The 18,036-nt window shown below is 51.5% G+C and overlaps 1 protein-coding gene across 3 annotated transcripts in view; it reads right to left on the bottom strand.

Annotated features, from left to right (window-relative positions):
* sfi1 (SFI1 centrin binding protein) overlaps window positions 1-18,036 on the bottom strand; it is a 42,201-nt gene that overhangs the window by 19,396 nt on the left and 4,769 nt on the right. For all 3 annotated transcript variants that reach the window (XM_088936047.1, XM_088936046.1, XM_088936045.1), the window contains 16 exons: window positions 16,934-17,044; window positions 16,678-16,772; window positions 16,444-16,561; window positions 15,962-16,064; window positions 15,717-15,873; window positions 15,205-15,366; window positions 14,467-14,537; window positions 14,179-14,271; window positions 13,992-14,089; window positions 11,908-11,974; window positions 8,465-8,595; window positions 8,117-8,198; window positions 7,839-8,017; window positions 7,671-7,746; window positions 6,860-6,955; window positions 5,738-5,814 (listed from right to left, as the gene is read on the bottom strand). In XM_088936047.1, the coding sequence (XP_088792173.1) occupies window positions 5,738-5,814; window positions 6,860-6,955; window positions 7,671-7,746; window positions 7,839-8,017; window positions 8,117-8,198; window positions 8,465-8,595; window positions 11,908-11,974; window positions 13,992-14,089; window positions 14,179-14,271; window positions 14,467-14,537; window positions 15,205-15,366; window positions 15,717-15,873; window positions 15,962-16,064; window positions 16,444-16,561; window positions 16,678-16,772; window positions 16,934-17,044 (1,716 nt within the window). The remainder of the gene's footprint in view (window positions 1-5,737; window positions 5,815-6,859; window positions 6,956-7,670; window positions 7,747-7,838; window positions 8,018-8,116; window positions 8,199-8,464; window positions 8,596-11,907; window positions 11,975-13,991; window positions 14,090-14,178; window positions 14,272-14,466; window positions 14,538-15,204; window positions 15,367-15,716; window positions 15,874-15,961; window positions 16,065-16,443; window positions 16,562-16,677; window positions 16,773-16,933; window positions 17,045-18,036) is intronic.

Below are 18,036 nucleotides of genomic sequence, written 5' to 3' on the forward strand. Positions count from 1 at the left end.
CAGCAAAGCTCTGGTGTCCGACAACAGAGAAGGCCCTGCAGCTGCTGTCCAGGTCGGTCCTGGGAGCCGCACGGCACATCATCATCCACACCGGCACCAGCGACCTGAGGACCCAGAGGGAGCAGGTGGCCCAGTCCATCAGGGCATCAGGCAGAGAGGGCCATACAGGAGTTCCCTCACGCCCGAATCGTCATCTCCACCCTGCTGCCGAGACAGGACGAGCAGTACCACACCAAAATTCAACACCGAGATCTCACGGTGCTGCGCTCTGCTCCCAAACGTCTACCTGGCCCATCACCCCACCCTGGGACCCCAGCACCTACATGACCATAAACACCTCAAAAAACAGACCATCGGACTCTTCACTAAAACCCTGAAAGACACCACACTGGGCAGACACCCAAACACCACCCCAGAGAGAAACAGGAGGACAACCAGAGGAACACCCCAACACCCACACCCCCAACCCAGACCAGCTCAACCCACAAAGAACAGAACCAGCACCACCCTACAGCCCTCCAACCGAGACCAGCGACCGAACGGGACGAGAACCAGCGCCCCACCCCACTCCCCTCACCCAGACCAGCAGCTGAACCGGACCAGAACCACGAACCCCCCCCACAAAGAAAACATTTTTGCCTGCCTTGTCAATTTCCAAAAAGCATTTGACTCGATTTGGCATGAAAGATTGTTTTACAAACTACTCCAAAGTGGCATAGGGGGCAAAGTGTACGACATCATTAAATCAATGTATTCAGAGAGCAAATGTGCAGTGAAAATTGGAAACAAAAGGACCAAATTCTTCACCCAAGGTCGTGGGGTGAGACAGGGCTGCAGCCTGAGCCCAACACTGTTCAATATCTATATCAACGAATTAGCAGGAATGTTGGAACAGTCTGCAGCTCCTGGTCTCACACTACACGACACAGAAATCAAGTTCCTGCTCTATGCAGATGACCTGGTCCTGCTGTCACCCACAGAACAGGGGCTGCAGCAGAACCTGGCACTGCTGGAGCAGTACTGTCAGACCTGGGCGCTGACAGTCAATCTGGACAACACCAGAGTTATGGTTTTCCAGAAGAAAGCCAGACCTCAGGGAAATAGGTACAAATTCACACTCAACAGCAACACATTGGAGCAAACATCCAGCTACACATATCTCGGTCTCACCATCAGCTCATCTGGGAGTTTTGACCTGGCAGTGAAGGCACTGAGAGAGAAGGCACTCAGGGCTTTCTACGCAATAAGAAGGAGGCTCTTCAACATCAACCCACCAACAAGAATCTGGCTCCAAATATTTGAAAGTGTAATCCAACCCATTGCCCTATACGGCAGTGAAGTGTGGGGTCCCCTCACAGACCAGGAGTACACTCAATGGGACAAACACCCCACAGAAACTCTGCACATGGAGATCTGTAGAAACATCCTCTGTGTGCAGAGAAAAACACCTAACAACGGGTTCAGGGTCGAATTAGGCCAGTATTGATAAACATACAGAAAAAGGGTATTAAAGTATTGGCTACACCTAAAAAACAGCGACCAAAATTCATACCACCACAAAGCCATGCTGAGCCAAGAGCTGAGCCCAAAACAGAGCCCCCTGAGCCAGCTGGTCCTGAGGCTCACTGACACAAGCCACACCGACACTAACCAGCATCAAGACAGCACTGCTAGAGCACCACAACTCAGACTCAACCACATCACAGCACAGATCAAACAGCAATATCTCACACACTGGGACACACACACACACACACAACATAAACTGGAATGCTACAGAACCCTAAACAGACAATAAACACTAGCCGAATATTTGACCAAGATAAGAAACAACAAACAGACACAGACCCTGATGAAGTACAGGCTCAGTGACCACAGCCTGGCCATAGAAACTGGGCGACACAGGCAGACCTGGCTGCCCAGAGAGGACAGGCTGTGCTCCCACTGCCAGCAGGGAGAAATAGAGACAGAGGTGCACTTCCTACTGCACTGTGACAGATATTCTGGGATTAGAGAAATCTAATCCCAGAGTTCCCACACCTGCCAGAATCACAACAGGTCCCAATCCTACTGGGAGAGGGAGGAGGGAACTCAGTTGAACTGGCAGCCAAGTATGTGATCTCCTGTCACAGCCTGAGGAACAGTGAGCCTGTCTCCCAGTAATGCTCAATATGTTTATGGTATATGTAAATATTTTATGATATGTCTCTGTTGTAAATGTCTGTAATATGTCTGTAGATTTTATTTTACTTTTATTTTATGTTTTGTCCCATGTTAATTTTATTATTTTTATTTGCTTTGGCAACACTGATTGTACCCATCGGTCATGCCTCTAAAAAGGGCCCAGAAGAAGATGAAAGTTCTGAGCCACCAGAACCAACGCAGGCCCAGAGTAGTGGCCCAGAAGAAGATGAATGAAATTTGAGTTACAGACTCTGGACAGGATCTGCTGTTTATTTGAAATGTTGTTTCTAATCTTTATGTGTGGTCTAGGAAGTGTTGCACAGGGGTGGGAGAGTAACTCTTTCCTTAAATTCACACACCAGTATGCAAAATCATTGAATAAATCAGGATGCTGGGTTTGTTCCCACATCCCACATAATTCTGGAGCAGGTATCCCCATGGCACCAGTTCCCTTTACTTGGAATGATATGTGTGGCAACTGGAAAACAGTTAAATTGGCAACCTGATGAGAAATCAAAAATATGGTATCCCAGTGGCTGCAAGTATTCTGTGTACAGTACTAATGTCACTTTTGGAGGATGGTATAAACCTCCCTATAATGTCACACGAAGAACTAATGATGTTCCAGGCTTAAAATTGGCTTACAAAGCTGAAGGGCTTCTCTGTTATGCTAACAATGGCACTGTCTATATGGGAAATAGTTCCTGCAATTATACCCTTAGTTGTTATCAGAATGTTACCATGAAGATAGTTAACCGCACCGACCCTTCCTCAGTTTTTTATGCAACCCAGTACTTCAGCAGAGGTTGTACTTTCAAATCCTCTGGAACGCGAAGTTACAATGGGACTTATTTCATTTGTGGGGATCAAGCATATCCCTGGCTTCCACCTGACTGGGCAGGGTCATGTTACATAGGATACATTACCCCAGCAATGCGGCATTCTACTGTTCTCCCTTTTAAGCACTATGATAACCGAAACAAACGGGCCATCTCCGAAGGAGACCGGCTGGCAGCTGTTCTGTTCCCCATGTACAGGGTTGGCAGGGCCATGAAGGAAATTCGGCTCCTCGCGAGCATCCTGGAACGTGTCAGCAATGACACTGTAGAAGCCCTTGACAAACTGTCTGCCGAGCTGGTAGCAATGCGAACCATGGTTCTCCAAAATCGGATGGCCCTTGACTTTATGTTAGCTGCAAAAGGGGGGACCTGCGCCCTCATAGGCTCTGAGCGCTGTACTTACATTCCAGACAGCTCAGAAGACATCTCCGATCTTACTGAACACATTCGCAAGGAAGCTGCCAAGCTACACGAAACCCCAGGATGGACCCTATGGGGCTGGGGCAGTGGTGCATTAGGAAATCTAGGTGCCTTTATATTGCAGGGATTATTGCTCTTATTGGGCTGTGTAATTGGAGTATATGTATGCTTTTCTGTTATTAAATGTTGTTGTACTTGCACATCAAAAGAAATCCAAGCCCAGATGTCCAACACAGATGTAAAGCTAATGTTAATTAAATGTAAAGAACAAAGGAGACAAGAAGAAGAGGAAATTGACAGGCTGATGCAGATAGGCATTTAAAGAGTAGTAGAGAGTAGAGTAGTAGCTTAGTAGAATAGTTTTATACCATATGTACATCTACTTTGGAATTATTAATTGCGCTGATCTCCCAGACATACACAGTACAATGGACAAACACAACGCAGACAACAGGAACAATTATAATGTAGACAACAGAAACAATCAAGTCAGATGGTTGTGCTTTAAAGCACAAAAGGGGGGAGTGTGGAAGACAAAGTCAAAAGGTCAGTGACTATGCGTGGGAAAGGTTTTCTGTTCACACCTAAGACCACTGTCTTAGGTGCAAACTAAAGCCTGTGATTCCTCACATCCATTCAACCAGAGAGAAATGAAACAGAGTGTAGGATGCCAAATGGTATCTTCCTGTCCTGTTTGTTTGACTTCTGACAATGCCCCTTTCCCTGTATGTTCCTTTGATATGTTGAAGTCTTGCCTACTTTTAATGTATAAAAAGGAAAGTGTAACTTCAGTCCAGTGAGCATGTCTTGAGTGCTAGGGGAAACCCTTCCTCTGTGATATGCTGAGCTGAGCCCAAAACAGAGCCCCCTGAGCCAGCTGGTCCTGAGGCTCACTGACCCGAGCCACACCGACACTAACCAGCATCAGGACAGCACTGCTAGAGCACCACAACTCAGACTCCACCACATCACAGCACAGATCAAACAGCAATATCTCACACACTGGGACACACACACACACAACATAAACTGGAATGCTACAGAACCCTAAACAGACAATACACACTAGCTGAATATTTGACCAAGATAAGAAACAACAAACAGAAACAGACCCTGATGAAGTACAGGCTCAGTGACCACAGCCTGGCCATAGAAACTGGGCGACACAGGCAGACCTGGGTGTCCAGAGAGGACAGGCTGTGCTCCCACTGCCAGCGGGGAGAAACAGAGACAGAGGTGCACTTCCTACTGCACTGTGACAGATACTCTGGGATTAGAGAAACATTCTTCCCGAAATTCAGAAATCTAATCCCAGAGTTCCCACACCTGCCAGAATCACAACGGGTCCCAATCCTACTGGGAGAGGGAGGAGGGAACTCAGTTGAACTGGCAGCCCAGTATGTGATCTCCTGTCACAGCCTGAGGAACAGTGAGTCTGTCTCCCAATAATGCTCCAGCTGCCTACAGTATATGTCAATATTTTATAATATGTCTTTGTTGTAAATGTCTGTAATATGTCTGTAGATTTTATTTTACTTTTATTTTTTGTTTTGTTTAATGTAAATATCATTACTTTCATTTGCTTTGGCAACACGGATTGTACCCATCGGTCATGCTAATAAAGCACCTTGAATTGAATTGCTCCCCTTCAGCTGATTGTATTAAAGATCTCTGTTGACAATCTCCTAACCTGAGTAAAGACTGAGTTTTCTTCGACAGAGCACTGACAGAGGGAGAGAGAGACAGAGTGCGTTTCCGACAGAGCACTGACAGAGGGAGAGAGAGACAGTGTGTTTCCTACAGAGCACTGACAGAGGGAGGGAGAGAGAGAGTTTCCTACAGAGCACTGACAGAGGGAGAGAGAGAGTGTGTTTCCTACAGAGCACTGACAGAGGGAGAGAGAGAGAGTATGTTTCCTACAGAGCACTGACAGAGGGAGAGAGAGAGAGTATGTTTCCTACAGAGCACTGACAGAGGGAGAGAGTATGTTTCCTACAGAGCACTGACAGAGAGAGGGAGAGAGAGAGAGCGTTTCCTACAGAGCACTGACAGAGGGAGAGAGAGTGTTTGCTACAGAGCACTAAGGATATGACACAGCAGTACTGTATCTAATGGTTCTTGGGTTGAATGCATGAGACAGGCCTTGCTGTCTGCTGTTACTGCAAAAGGCTGATACACAGAGCAAGAGCTGTGGAGGAAAGTTGGAAGTGGGAAGCAATCAGTGTAGAACAGACAGTGCTCTTTCCACCTGTGGGAGCCGGGCTGGGCCGGACCGGACCGGGCCGTTGCTGTACCTTAACAACGTGTGCTGGTGCTTCTGTTCCCTGTGCTCCACCGTGCGGTACACCTGCTGCAGGCTGTCGTGATATTCCTGCGGGAGGGGGACACAGGCCAGGCTGAGCCAAAGTGTACCACAGGCACAGCAAGTAAACAAAAGGGCATCAAAACAGATAAAAAAAAAGCGGAATAATAAATTTAATGAAGGTGGAGAACATGACTGTGCTGTATTCCTGCAGGACACACAGGAGTCTGTACACCAGCCTTGGTGCTCAATACCTTGGAGAATTATAGTTTGTCTCGTAAGAGATTCTACAGTCTGCAGACATTTGTGAGCAGCTCATGATGTGACCACAGTCTTTTTCTTGTTAATAAATCATATGCAAGCTGAGCTTCAGAGTGTGAGAAATTGTTTTGTCCTAAGGCAGCCGACACGTCAGTAAAAATGTTTCTTGCAGAGAAAAAAATCAAAAAGGGTTTCTTGGAACGTCGCCTGTAGCGCCTGTGTGCTCTCTTGTGGGCCTCCAGACTCACGACTCGGAGACGGGGGATTGCTCACACAGCTTGCTCACGCACCCACAAGGCTGACTGCTCTGTGGCTGTAGAGCGCGGACCCAGTGGGAGAGAAGTCTGATCTGTTGAATACTGCGTGAGGCTCAGCGACCCAGCTGTGCCTCTCCGCTCTCCGTGATTCTTCGGAGAAGCTCACAGTCACTCGGCCTGTGCCAGCCCTCCGGGGTCAGTATGAGGAGGAGGAAACCGCAATGAAGTCTGCGGACCCTGGAACCTCCTGCTGTGTCCAGTTATATTGGCACACAGCTGCAGACAGAGATACTGGGCCACACACCGGGAGCAGAACCACTCACTAATCTATTTGGTGTAATAGCTAATGTTGTCGTTCAAATTCAAGTAACTATAAGTAATACATCTTCTAAGTTCAGTAACACTCGATCAATTCCCTAAAAGAGGTGCCAGTGAAATGTCTGAGATACTGGAGGCTGATGTTTAGTGGATATAGTTCTGCTGAAGTCTGTTCCACACTGCACCACTGCCTTGTTTCAGACACAGTCCCATCACTCAGTGCTGCATGTTCTCTGCAGCTCTGCGTGTACGTGATTGTGTGTGTGCGCGCGCCATACCTTCCACCCTCTCAGCACGTGTGTCAGCAGGCTGCGCTGGTGATACCTGTCTGCCTCGGCCAGCCTCTCTGCCTTTTCTCTCCTGCGCTGCACAAACTGTGAAAACAAAAACAGTCACAGCCCAGCCCAGAGGTCACCACCACACTGAGCTGTGCAGTGAGGTCACAGCCCAGAGGTCACCTCCACACCGAGAGCCACAGTGAGGTCACAGCCCAGAGGTCACCTCCACACCAAGCGGCACAGTGAGGTCACAGCCCAGCGGTCACCACCACACTGAGCGGCACAGTGAGGTCACAGCCCAGCAGTCACCTCCACACTGAGCGGCACAGTGAGGTCACAGCCCAGCGGTCACCTCCACACTGAGCGGCACAGTGAGGTCACAGCCCAGCAGTCACCTCCACACCGAGCGGCACAGTGAGGTCACAGCCCAGAGGTCACCTCCACACCGAGAGCCACACTGAGGTCACAGCCCAGAGGTCACCTCCACACCGAGAGCCACAGTGAGGTCACAGCCCAGAGGTCACCTCCACACTGAGTGGCGCAGCGCAGTGAGGTCACAGACAAGCCAAGCGGTCACCTCCACACTGGGCAGCGCAGAGTAGCCTTCCAGTCAGGGTAAAATTAGGGTTCCTATAAGTGGGTTGTTCTGCACCACACTGGCAGGCTAAGACACAATATCATGATGATGTCACCAAGACATAGACAAGCCTGCCCCCTGGTGTCTGCAATCAGCATAACTGATCCTGCCAGAGACATCCCACAGCAGAGTAAGCATGCACTGTGTGAGAAGATTCTACCAGGAGCTCCTCACCTGTCTCCAGTGGCCCCAGGCTCGTTTGACGCAGTGCCGGTACTCGTGTCTCACTGCCAGAACCTCACCTGCCCTCCTAAGCGAGAAATTAAAATATATTTTACACACAACATCAGCTTAGAACAGCGCGCAGTTCTCTTAGTTGCCCCCAGCACCCCCCTCTCTCACAGTGCTCTCATGACAGCAGCGTTGCTCCTCCAGTCCCTCAGCGCTCGCAGCCCCAGCATCCGGCAGTGGAGCCTGTCCGCAGCCTCCTCCCCGCGTCTCTCCTCCGCCCTCTCCGCGGCGCGCTGCCGCCACAGGGCCCACGCCCGGCCCAGCGCGGCCCTCTCCGCGTGCAGCACGGCCTGCCGGAGAGACGCGCCGCGATCAGCCTGAGGCACGAGCACGCAGGACGGCAACGCGCGCAGAGCTTTAAAAACGCTCTGGAAGAGCGACTGAGTTACCATCCTCTCGGACAGCCGCTCCTCCCTGCGCCGGCTCGTTCTGTCCCACCAGGTGTAGAAGACCCAGCTCTGCCTGCACTGCCTGCAGACACACAGGACACTGACGGTCAGCACAGGCCCGGCGTGCAGCTAGTGGCATCAGCAATGAAACAATTAGGTATTTATTTAGCAGCAGTCTTGACGCGTGCTGCAGGCTCTTGTGCAGAAAAGTGCCGAGAAAGCAAATGCACATGAGCGATTCCCACGCTACTATTCCTCTGCTGCGGGCACTGCAGACCTGCTCGTACGGGCGGTGCACGAGAGTCCGCAGCGGCCCGGCGGAGCCCCGTCGCCGGCCCGTGCCCGTACCGCAGCTGGCTGGCGGCCAGAGCCCGGCTCTCCCGGCGCTCCTGCTGCTCCGCGGTGAACTCCTGCCAGGTGCGGAGACAGCGCGGCAGGGCCCTGCGGCTGAACAGCTGGTCCGCCCGTTGCTCTTGCTCCTGAGGGAAGACAGAACTGGTGTCACGAACAGTTCTTTCCGGACCCTATGCGGACGACACAATCCGAAGAAGTGAGGAAACACTGGGGAAAAAGTCATGCAGGAATACGGGGATGAAAACAAACGAAAGCAAAAGTCCACGGCCGGGTGATCCATCGAAAACAAGAGATTAAAAACAGGTGCTGGGTCGGAGCCGGCGGGGGGAACAGGAACAGGGGCAGAGAGTTAAAAGCGGAGCCAGACGAATCCAGGTCCCGGGCTCGCACGATGCGGAAATCAGATGCAGAGCCTCGATCGGCGACTGTGTCTGGCTTTTAAAGGGGGACAGGAAGGAGGCTGAACCAAGGGACAGGTGTGGGGAATAAGGCAAACGAGGAAGAGCTGGAGCGCCCTTAAGAGGAGGAGGAGCAATTGTGACAACTGGACTTTCACAGCACCAAATAACAGCCCAAATAACAGCCAATACAGATACTGATATTGTGGTATGGCAACTGCAGTATTGCTGACCGCAAAGCATTACAGTCCATCACTGGGGTTGCTCTCCCATCCATCCAGGACATTTATGACAGTAGTGCTTGAGGAAAGCTCTAAGCATCATCAAAGACCCCACACACCCCAGCTACAGACTGTATGATCCTCGACCTTCTGGAAAATGGTACCGGAGCATTCAGGCCCGGACTACCTGACTCAGAGACAGTGTTTACCCCGCACTATCAAACTATTGAACTCCCAGCCTCTCTCACCTACGATCTGAACCCTCACAGTGCCTTCTCTCTTTATCAAAACCGAAACACACATTGAAATGCCTCTATCTCACATGTCAAGAAGCTCACGCCCCATAATTTTCTATCCTTTATTTCATTCTGTTGATGTATGATTTTGCACATCTGATGTTGTTTTGCACATTGCCTGTTGTCTCTTTCTTTTCTTATACAATTGTATTGTTGTTGTTTTTTGTACAGTATTGCACCGAGCCACAGTGAGCGGGTACGGTATTGTACTGAGCCACAGTGAGCGGGTACGGTATTGTACTGAGCCACAGTGAGCGGGTACGGTATTGTACTGAGCCACTGTGAGCGGGTACAGCACTGTAATGAGCCACAGTGAGCGGGTACGGTATTGTACCGAGCCACAGTGAGCGGGTACGGTATTGTACCGAGCCACAGTGAGCGGGTACGGTATTGTACCGAGCCACAGTGAGAGGGTACGGTATTGTACCGAGCCACTGTGAGCGGGTACGGTATTGTACTGAGCCACTGTGAGCGGGTACGGTATTGTACTGAGGCACAGTGAGCGGGTACAGCACTGTAATGAGCCACAGTGAGCGGGTACGGTATTGTACCGAGCCACAGTGAGCGGGTACGGTATTGTACCGAGCCACTGTGAGCGGGTACAGCACTGTAATGAGCTACAGTGAGCGGGTACGGTATTGTACCGAGCCACAGTGAGCGGGTACGGTATTGTACCGAGCCACAGTGAGCGGGTACGGTATTGTACCGAGCCACAGTGAGCGGGGACGGTATTGTACCGAGCCACAGTGAGCGGGGACGGTATTGTACCGAGCCACAGTGAGCGGGGACGGTATTGTACTGAGCCACTGTGAGTGGGTACAGCACTGTACTGAGCCACAGTGAGCGGGTACAGCACTGTAATGAGCCACAGTGAGCGGGTACGGTATTGTACTGAGCCACAGTGAGCGGGTACGGTATTGTACTGAGCCACAGTGAGCGGGTACGGTATTGTACTGAGCCACTGTGAGCGGGTACGGTATTGTACTGAGCCACTGTGAGCGGGTACGGTATTGTACCGAGCCACAGTGAGCGGGTACGGTATTGTACTGAGCCACTGTGAGCGGGTACAGCACTGTAATGAGCCACAGTGAGCAGGTACAGTATTGTACGGAGCCACAGTGAACGGGTACGGTATTATACCGAGCCACAGTGAGCGGGTACGGTATTATACCGAGCCACTGTGAGCGGGTACAGCACTGTAATGAGCCACAGTGAGCGGGTACGGTATTGTACCGAGCCACTGTGAGCGGGTACAGCACTGTAATGAGCCACAGTGAGCGGGTACGGTATTGTACCGAGCCACTGTGAGCGGGTACAGCACTGTAATGAGCCACAGTGAGCGGGTACGGTATTGTACTGAGCCACTGTGAGCGGGTACGGTATTGTACTGAGCCACAGTGAGCGGGTACGGTATTGTACCGAGCCACAGTGAGCGGGTACGGTATTGTACTGAGCCACAGTGAGCGGGTACGGTATTGTACTGAGCCACTGTGAGCGGGTACGGTATTGTACTGAGCCACTGTGAGCGGGTACAGCACTGTAATGAGCCACAGTGAGCGGGTACAGTATTGTACCGAGCCACAGTGAGCGGGTACGGTATTGTACCGAGCCACAGTGAGCGGGTACGGTATTGTACTGAGCCACTGTGAGCGGGTACAGCACTGTAATGAGCCACTGTGAGCGGGTACAGCACTGTAATGAGCCACAGTGAGCGGGTACGGTATTGTACCGAGCCACAGTGAGCGGGTACGGTATTGTACCGAGCCACAGTGAGCGGGTAAGGTATTGTACTGAGCCACTGTGAGTGGGTACAGCACTGTACTGAGCCACTGTGAGCGGGTACGGTATTGTACTGAGGCACAGTGAGCGGGTACAGCACTGTAATGAGCCACAGTGAGCGGGTACAGTATTGTATGGAGCCACAGTGAGCGGGTACGGTATTGTACCGAGCCACAGTGAGCGGGTACGGTATTGTACCGAGCCACTGTGAGCGGGTACAGCACTGTAATGAGCTACAGTGAGCGGGTACGGTATTGTACTGAGCCACAGTGAGCGGGTACGGTATTGTACTGAGCCACAGTGAGCGGGTACGGTATTCTACTGAGCCACTGTGAGCGGGTACGGTATTGTACTGAGCCACAGTGAGCGGGTACGGTATTGTACTGAGCCACTGTGAGCGGGTACGGTATTGTACTGAGCCACTGTGAGCGGGTACGGTATTGTAATGAGCTACAGTGAGCGGGTACGGTATTGTACTGAGCCACAGTGAGCGGGTACGGTATTGTACTGAGCCACAGTGAGCGGGTACGGTATTGTACTGAGTCACAGTGAGCGGGTACGGTATTGTACTGAGCCACAGTGAGCGGGTACGGTATTGCACTGAGCTCCAGCGAGTCGGCACTCCACAGTGAATGAATACTGTCATACTACACAGTGGCCTCCAGCAGGGCAGCACAAGTGTTAGGGGCTGTGAGCTGCGAAGATGCTCAGCACTGCAGGATGAGGCCTGTTGCCCTGCTCACCTGTCTGCATCTGCGAAGTCTCATGTACTCCTCCCAGCATCTAAGTGCCTTCTGCAGCAGCCGGGTCCTGATCACAGAATTAAAAACACACGTTAATGAAGCCTGCGAATCACATCAGCATTCATGAAACTAGGGCTGTCACCAACAATGATTTTGAAAACGATCCGTCAACTATTTTTATCGATTAATCGATTAATCTAACAACTAATTTCTTCCAAATAATGCAAGTAGGCACATGCATGTTTTCCATCTTAAACTGCGATTTACATACACGCTTATCCATAGACATTGTGAATACAGCTGCTAGATTATGTTTCTGAATCCAAGGGGGTTGGCTTGACTACGTATCTTGTTAAACAGGCATGAAGAGGCTAAATAATGTCTGTAAAGTATGAAATTATACCAACTGAAAGCACAGGGCAGGGGACAGCAGCTCATATCTTTTGAAGAGAAGACTGGTGGAACAAATATACTATACCTTTGGAGCCGCAACACGTGAAATAATTATGTATATATGAAAAGTTCAACATCTGTGTAACAGTTCATTCTGGCACTGCAGACTCTGGTACAGGCTCGCGCTCTGTTCCGAAGGCAACGTCTGCACAACGAGCAATCTTTTTTTCTTTTATTACCGCTGTTTGCAATGGCCTTCATCACATTCAAACATTAAACGTTATTTAGGCCTACCTTTGCAGTGCGACTTCTGTGTATCGTTTCTTTGCAATTTCTCTCAGCATTTGATTTCTTATTGTTTGACAATTTCTTGTCACACGTTAAACATAAACGGAGACGAGCAGGGCCGACTATAAACGCAAATAAATCATCTTTAAATTCTTGGCGTCCGTCGCCAATTTTTCTCTTTTTGGAAAGCCACCAGCTGACTGTCTTAAACAGTAGGCTACAACAGAGCTGTAACATGCGCATTCTTAAACTGGCAAAAATCCTGTGTTCTTTGCTATATTTCATCTTCCTGAGAGCCTGATCGTTTGTTGAATGTGATTTATTTACAATTTAACCACCAGAGAAAATAATTCAAAATAACTTAATAAAGCTTTCATATGTTTATATAGGATTTTATTGCTGCTCAATTTTGACAGACCACTAATTTGTATTTTTCTTTTGGACCCACAGGGTGACAGTTAAAGAGCACAAGTTGCGGACCCCTGGCATACAGTGGGTATAAGAAGTCTACACACCCTTATTGAAATTGCAGGTTTTTGTGATGTAAAGCCAGAAATCAAGACAAATCATGTCATCTTTAATATGACCTTGCAACCAACAAAATTCAAGAAAAAAACAAACAGATAATTAATAGGAAAAATAACTGAAATTAAAAAACCTACAACACCTTGCTTGCATAAGTGTGCACACCCTTTTATAACGGGGGCTGTAGCTGTGTTCAGAGTTAACCAATCACATTCAAAATCATGTCCAAAGGTAAGCAGCATACACCTGCCATCAATGAGAGTGATTCTGACGAACCCCAAATAAAAATCCTGTCGGATTTCCTCGAAACTTTCGTGGTTGCATCCTTCTGGGATAGCCATTGTCCGCAAGGAGCTGACAAAACATCTATGGGATCTTATTGTTAAAAGGTACCGATCGAATAAGAATATCAAACTCTGCTGTAATAAAGCTAGCAAGTGCATTTAGCACAATCTGGGGGGAGGGGGGCAATTAGTCAATTAAGAAAATACGACTATTGTCTATACGACTATACGATTAGTCAATTACATCGATTAATTGCGGCAGCCATTCATAAAACACCTGGATAATGGAGAATAGTGAAGAACAGAGAAACAGAGCAGACTCCCAGCATCCAGCGATCGGATCCACTGCAGCTTTCACTAAATAAACTACACAGACGGACCAGAAAGTCCATGTTCAACTTCACCTGGACATCTGCACAAAAACAGTCGATACTGTGAAACAAACTCTCAATTTCTCCTGAGATACAAAAGCCCCTGTAAGTGCTGAACCCTAAAATGGGTCAAAGAGTGAACTGGGAGCCCGACGTCCAACGTGGGCAAGTGGGGGCTTGGTCCACCAGTCAGTCTGTCTGCGTGCGTGCGTGCGTGCCCCACCTGTAGTGTGCCAGCGCCCGGAGCGTCAGAGGCAGCAGTCTCCTCTCCTCCTCTTCCTCGCTGCGCCACCGCCAGCGCCTCCAGAACCTGCCCGTCACCTGCGGAGCACAGACAGGCGACAGGTGAGCCCGACGCCAGCGCCCACCTGGGCACACCCAGCGCACATCTGCTGCGTCGGCGCACTGACCGTGGCACTGCGGTGCTGGGCGGCCAAGTTCGTCATCACCCGGCGAAGGCAGCTGCGTGTGGCGTTCTCGGACAGCGCCCGCAGTCCAGCTCGCTGTGGGGGGCACAGGGAGGGGTATGGAGAGAGATGGGCAGCAGGGTAAACAGGTGTTTTGCACAATTAGTAGCACAGACGTGTCTCTTTGATTAAGAAGATATCAGCAGGGCGAATGTTATATCCAGATTGGCACTCTTGTACCTCTCAGGATGATGAGAATTATAATAATATTCTGCATTGTGGTGATCTTACCAGAAGTTGGCACCTGTAGTGCTGTTCTGCAGTCCTGTGTCTCTCTGCCTCTTCAGCGCACAGAGCCACATCTTATCGCCAAGTCAAGGGACCGAACAACGCAGGAACAAGCAGCACACTCCTTAGCAAAGGGGGGTTGTGGGGGCGTAAACACCGCCAGGTGTCTGTATATAGATCACGGTGAGTGGACTGCCGAGCCCAGACACGACCCCTCACAGTGCCCGGAATTGGGCACAATTCTCCACACCCCACCCTGCTCACTGCTCACTGCTGTATGGCTACAGCTCTGTCAGTACAAGGTCTAAACCAGATGGCTGTTCTGGACAGCGCATCATTCCTGCAAAAATATATTCCATTGATTCCCCCTCCATGAGACCTGGGATCTAAACACAAGGAAACTTAAGAAAATGGATGGACGGAAAACATAAGAAACAGGAAGAGGCCACTCAGTCCAGCTAGCTCTTCTGGCAGCCAGTTGATCCAAGTATCTCATACAGACAGATCTTCAAAGATCCAAAGAAGTCTGCTTACAGCAAAAGGGCTAAGTAGCCTCTTCCAGTCACCCACAACCCTTTGTGCAAAGGGCATCCTATCCTCTTTCTCGTCATTTCCACTGGGGGTTCCATTGGAGACCCTGAAGCAGCTCATAGGCTTGACTCTGTCAGCATCTTCCAGGATTTATAATACTGCTATCAAGCCTCAGTAGGGCATATTTCCGACCCGGGAAGAGTCGGATACAGCCTCTCCAGCGGGTCAGGGCTCTCCGGGCGATGCCACGCTGCGCCAGGCTGGCGACGCTCTCCTGCCGGTCTCTCTCGCTCCGTCGCCGCTGGCAGGCTTGCCGCCACTCGCACCAGCAGCTCCTGACCACAGAGAGGCGCCAGGCCCGCACCGCCACACCTGCAACACAGGTCAAGCCGGGTCTGAGCACGGCTGCAGCCCACACGCCTCTCCAAGACCTGTTGGTAACTACGTTCGTGACAAATTAAGACCTGATCAGACAGCTTAGACTAGTTCAATTAAGGCTTAATTGGCATACATTACGGGTATTGTAGTAATTGAGAGAGACTATAACAGCTAGTGGGTTGTGAATCTCTGTGGATATTATTTCTGGAGTGTCTCTCTGCCTGTTGCGCTAACTCTAGCCAGACCCTGCCCTACACACAATCAGAAATATTCACCTGTGTCGCATTTCAAAACTATTCTACTTGTCAAAGATGCTGAGCCTGAGTGCCAGGTGTCTCACTCACCGCTGAGTTCCCTCTTGTCCCGGCGGTGCTGACAGTACGCAGCCCAGGCCTGCAGGGCGGCGGTCTGGAGCCGGTGGTGATAGTGCAGCAGCGCCCGGCTCTCTGTCTCCCTCTGCTGCACGGCCTGGAGGTACTGCTCTCTCCACTGCAGCCAAGCCTGGGACACACACACACACTTACACATTAGGACACTTGTGTTTCCACGCATCCTGTGCCTGGAAGGCTGACGTGCCAGCGTTGCTCACCCGGATCTGCAGTGCCTGGGCCCAGTGCTGGAGAGCGCAGGCGTCCATCTCCCACTGACCCTGCCTCCGCCGCATCTGGCATCGCCACGCAGCCCACGCGGCTCTGTGAAGCGCACACACAGATCGACTCGTCAGGCCTGAGCAGCGACTCGCCTCGCAGCGGGCAGAATCCCTCACCCGGAGACCAGGTTTGAACAAGACCTACGGACCCCCGGACACGCGAGCCGCGTTTCGCCACCTAGCTGTGCAGTACTCTGCCTCCCCAGAGCTGCTGCAGACCTAACCAGAAGCTCAACGGGCCATGCTCAGCTTTATCAGCTGACGGTTCAAAAGAAACTCCCGGTTCCGAAGTATAGCAGACAGAACACGCTCAGTCCTGGACAGACCTGGCAGTTTTGGTGGCGGAACAGCGGCCCAGCAGGCCTTGCAGCTGCCCCGGGAACTGCGCCCTCCTGACCCGACCACCCCCCCCCCCAGCTCACCGCAGCGCCATGTGGTCCCTGAGCTGCCGAGCCCGCGCTTGCATGCCGTGCTTGATCCTGCGCAGCGTCACGTACACCTGCCAGCGCTCCCAGGCCCCGCGCAGGCGCCGCCCGCCATCTGGACAGCAGGGGGGGAGAGAGAGGCGGGTCAACTTCGCCGACACGACAGCAGGCAGCACTGTCCACATCCACAACACAGCCCCCACTGCAATACACTGCTGTTGTAATTGTTACCATGCCGGACGGCTTTCTCAATCTGCCTCTTCTCTGCTCTCCGCAGAAGCAGGTACTGCTGCCAGCCTCTGAACACCAGGCTATACAGGTTAAACCTGGAAGACATCAGACAGCCAAGATGCCCATCAGTCAAACCATGAACTCATGCTTCATAAGATCACTCCGATGGCAAGCACCGGCTTCACAACGTCACGGGTCACGAGCAGGGCGAGCTGCTGGGCACCTCCATCCGCTGCTCTGGGCCCAAGCGGCTCACCTGTAGTGACAGTCCGCTCGCACGGAGAGCGTCCACTCCCTCCTCGCCACCCACCACTCCTCCCTCCAGCCTGCGAACGCCCTCTGCAACACGCCGCGGCTGTGCAGAGCCCTGCAGGGGACAGACACAGCAAGCAGAGGGAGGAAGTCAGAGCCCACAGAGCGAAGCGCAGGCTTGGCTTGGGCCCTGCGAGCCGAGGGGGGGGCGCGGCAGTCTGCTGGACGTGCCCTCCTGGCGGAGCACCTGACTCCCGTCGAACGTGTTCTTGAACAGATTTTACTGAGGATGCAAAGAGCAGCCCATGCAGGCAAACGCACTGCAAGCAGACTGTATCAGCAGATGAAGCCCATGGTGGTTCAGACTGCGGGGATCTGGGGGCGCTGTATAATACTGTACCCCTGGGGACACTGGGAGAGCTGGGGGTGCTGGGATACCAATCCCGGAGCTCCCCCGGGGACAGAGGGACGGGCACATGCGCCACGCTGCCCTGCCCGCTCCTCTGACAGGGAGGGAATTGAGATCAAACACAAAGGTGCAGGAGAAGGAGAAAATGAACCTCCACTCACTTGCCAAGAGCTCACCCACCTCCGGCCAGCCTGGCGGCACAGAAATCCCGGGAGGCAAACAAAGAAAACAAACAAAACAAAATCACGCTGTTGCTCTGCCAGTGCAACTCCTCTAGTGCAACAGTCAGATTTCCCGGATTTCCCTTTAGTCTCTGCAGGCACAGTGCCGAGGGCCTACGAAATCTTTAGGGCCTACGAAGGAGGGAAACACTAGTGACTCACGAAAAACGAGCTGAAACAACACGCTTGCGATCGACCCCAGGAGCTCCAAATCAGTAATCCTCTCTAGCGGCTGTTCTAGAAACTAGAAGCAGCGAAGTGACGGGCGCTCGACTCGCTCCATCAGTCAGCTGGTTTAGCATGAGAAGAGTTTAAAGTGCATCATGGCCATCGATGGATTTCAGTTGGCGTTTACCCCTCTATTTGCACATTTCGGCGTGAAAGCGCCCAGGGCCTACGAACACCAGAATCCGTCCAGTCACACAAGGCATCTTGGTCCTCACTCCTGCTCAGAGGCCGGGCTGAGCCCAACAGCCC

The sequence above is a fragment of the Atractosteus spatula genome, chromosome 17 (assembly GCF_055471065.1).
Source record: "Atractosteus spatula isolate fAtrSpa1 chromosome 17, fAtrSpa1.hap1, whole genome shotgun sequence".
Taxonomy (NCBI): domain Eukaryota; kingdom Metazoa; phylum Chordata; class Actinopteri; order Semionotiformes; family Lepisosteidae; genus Atractosteus; species Atractosteus spatula.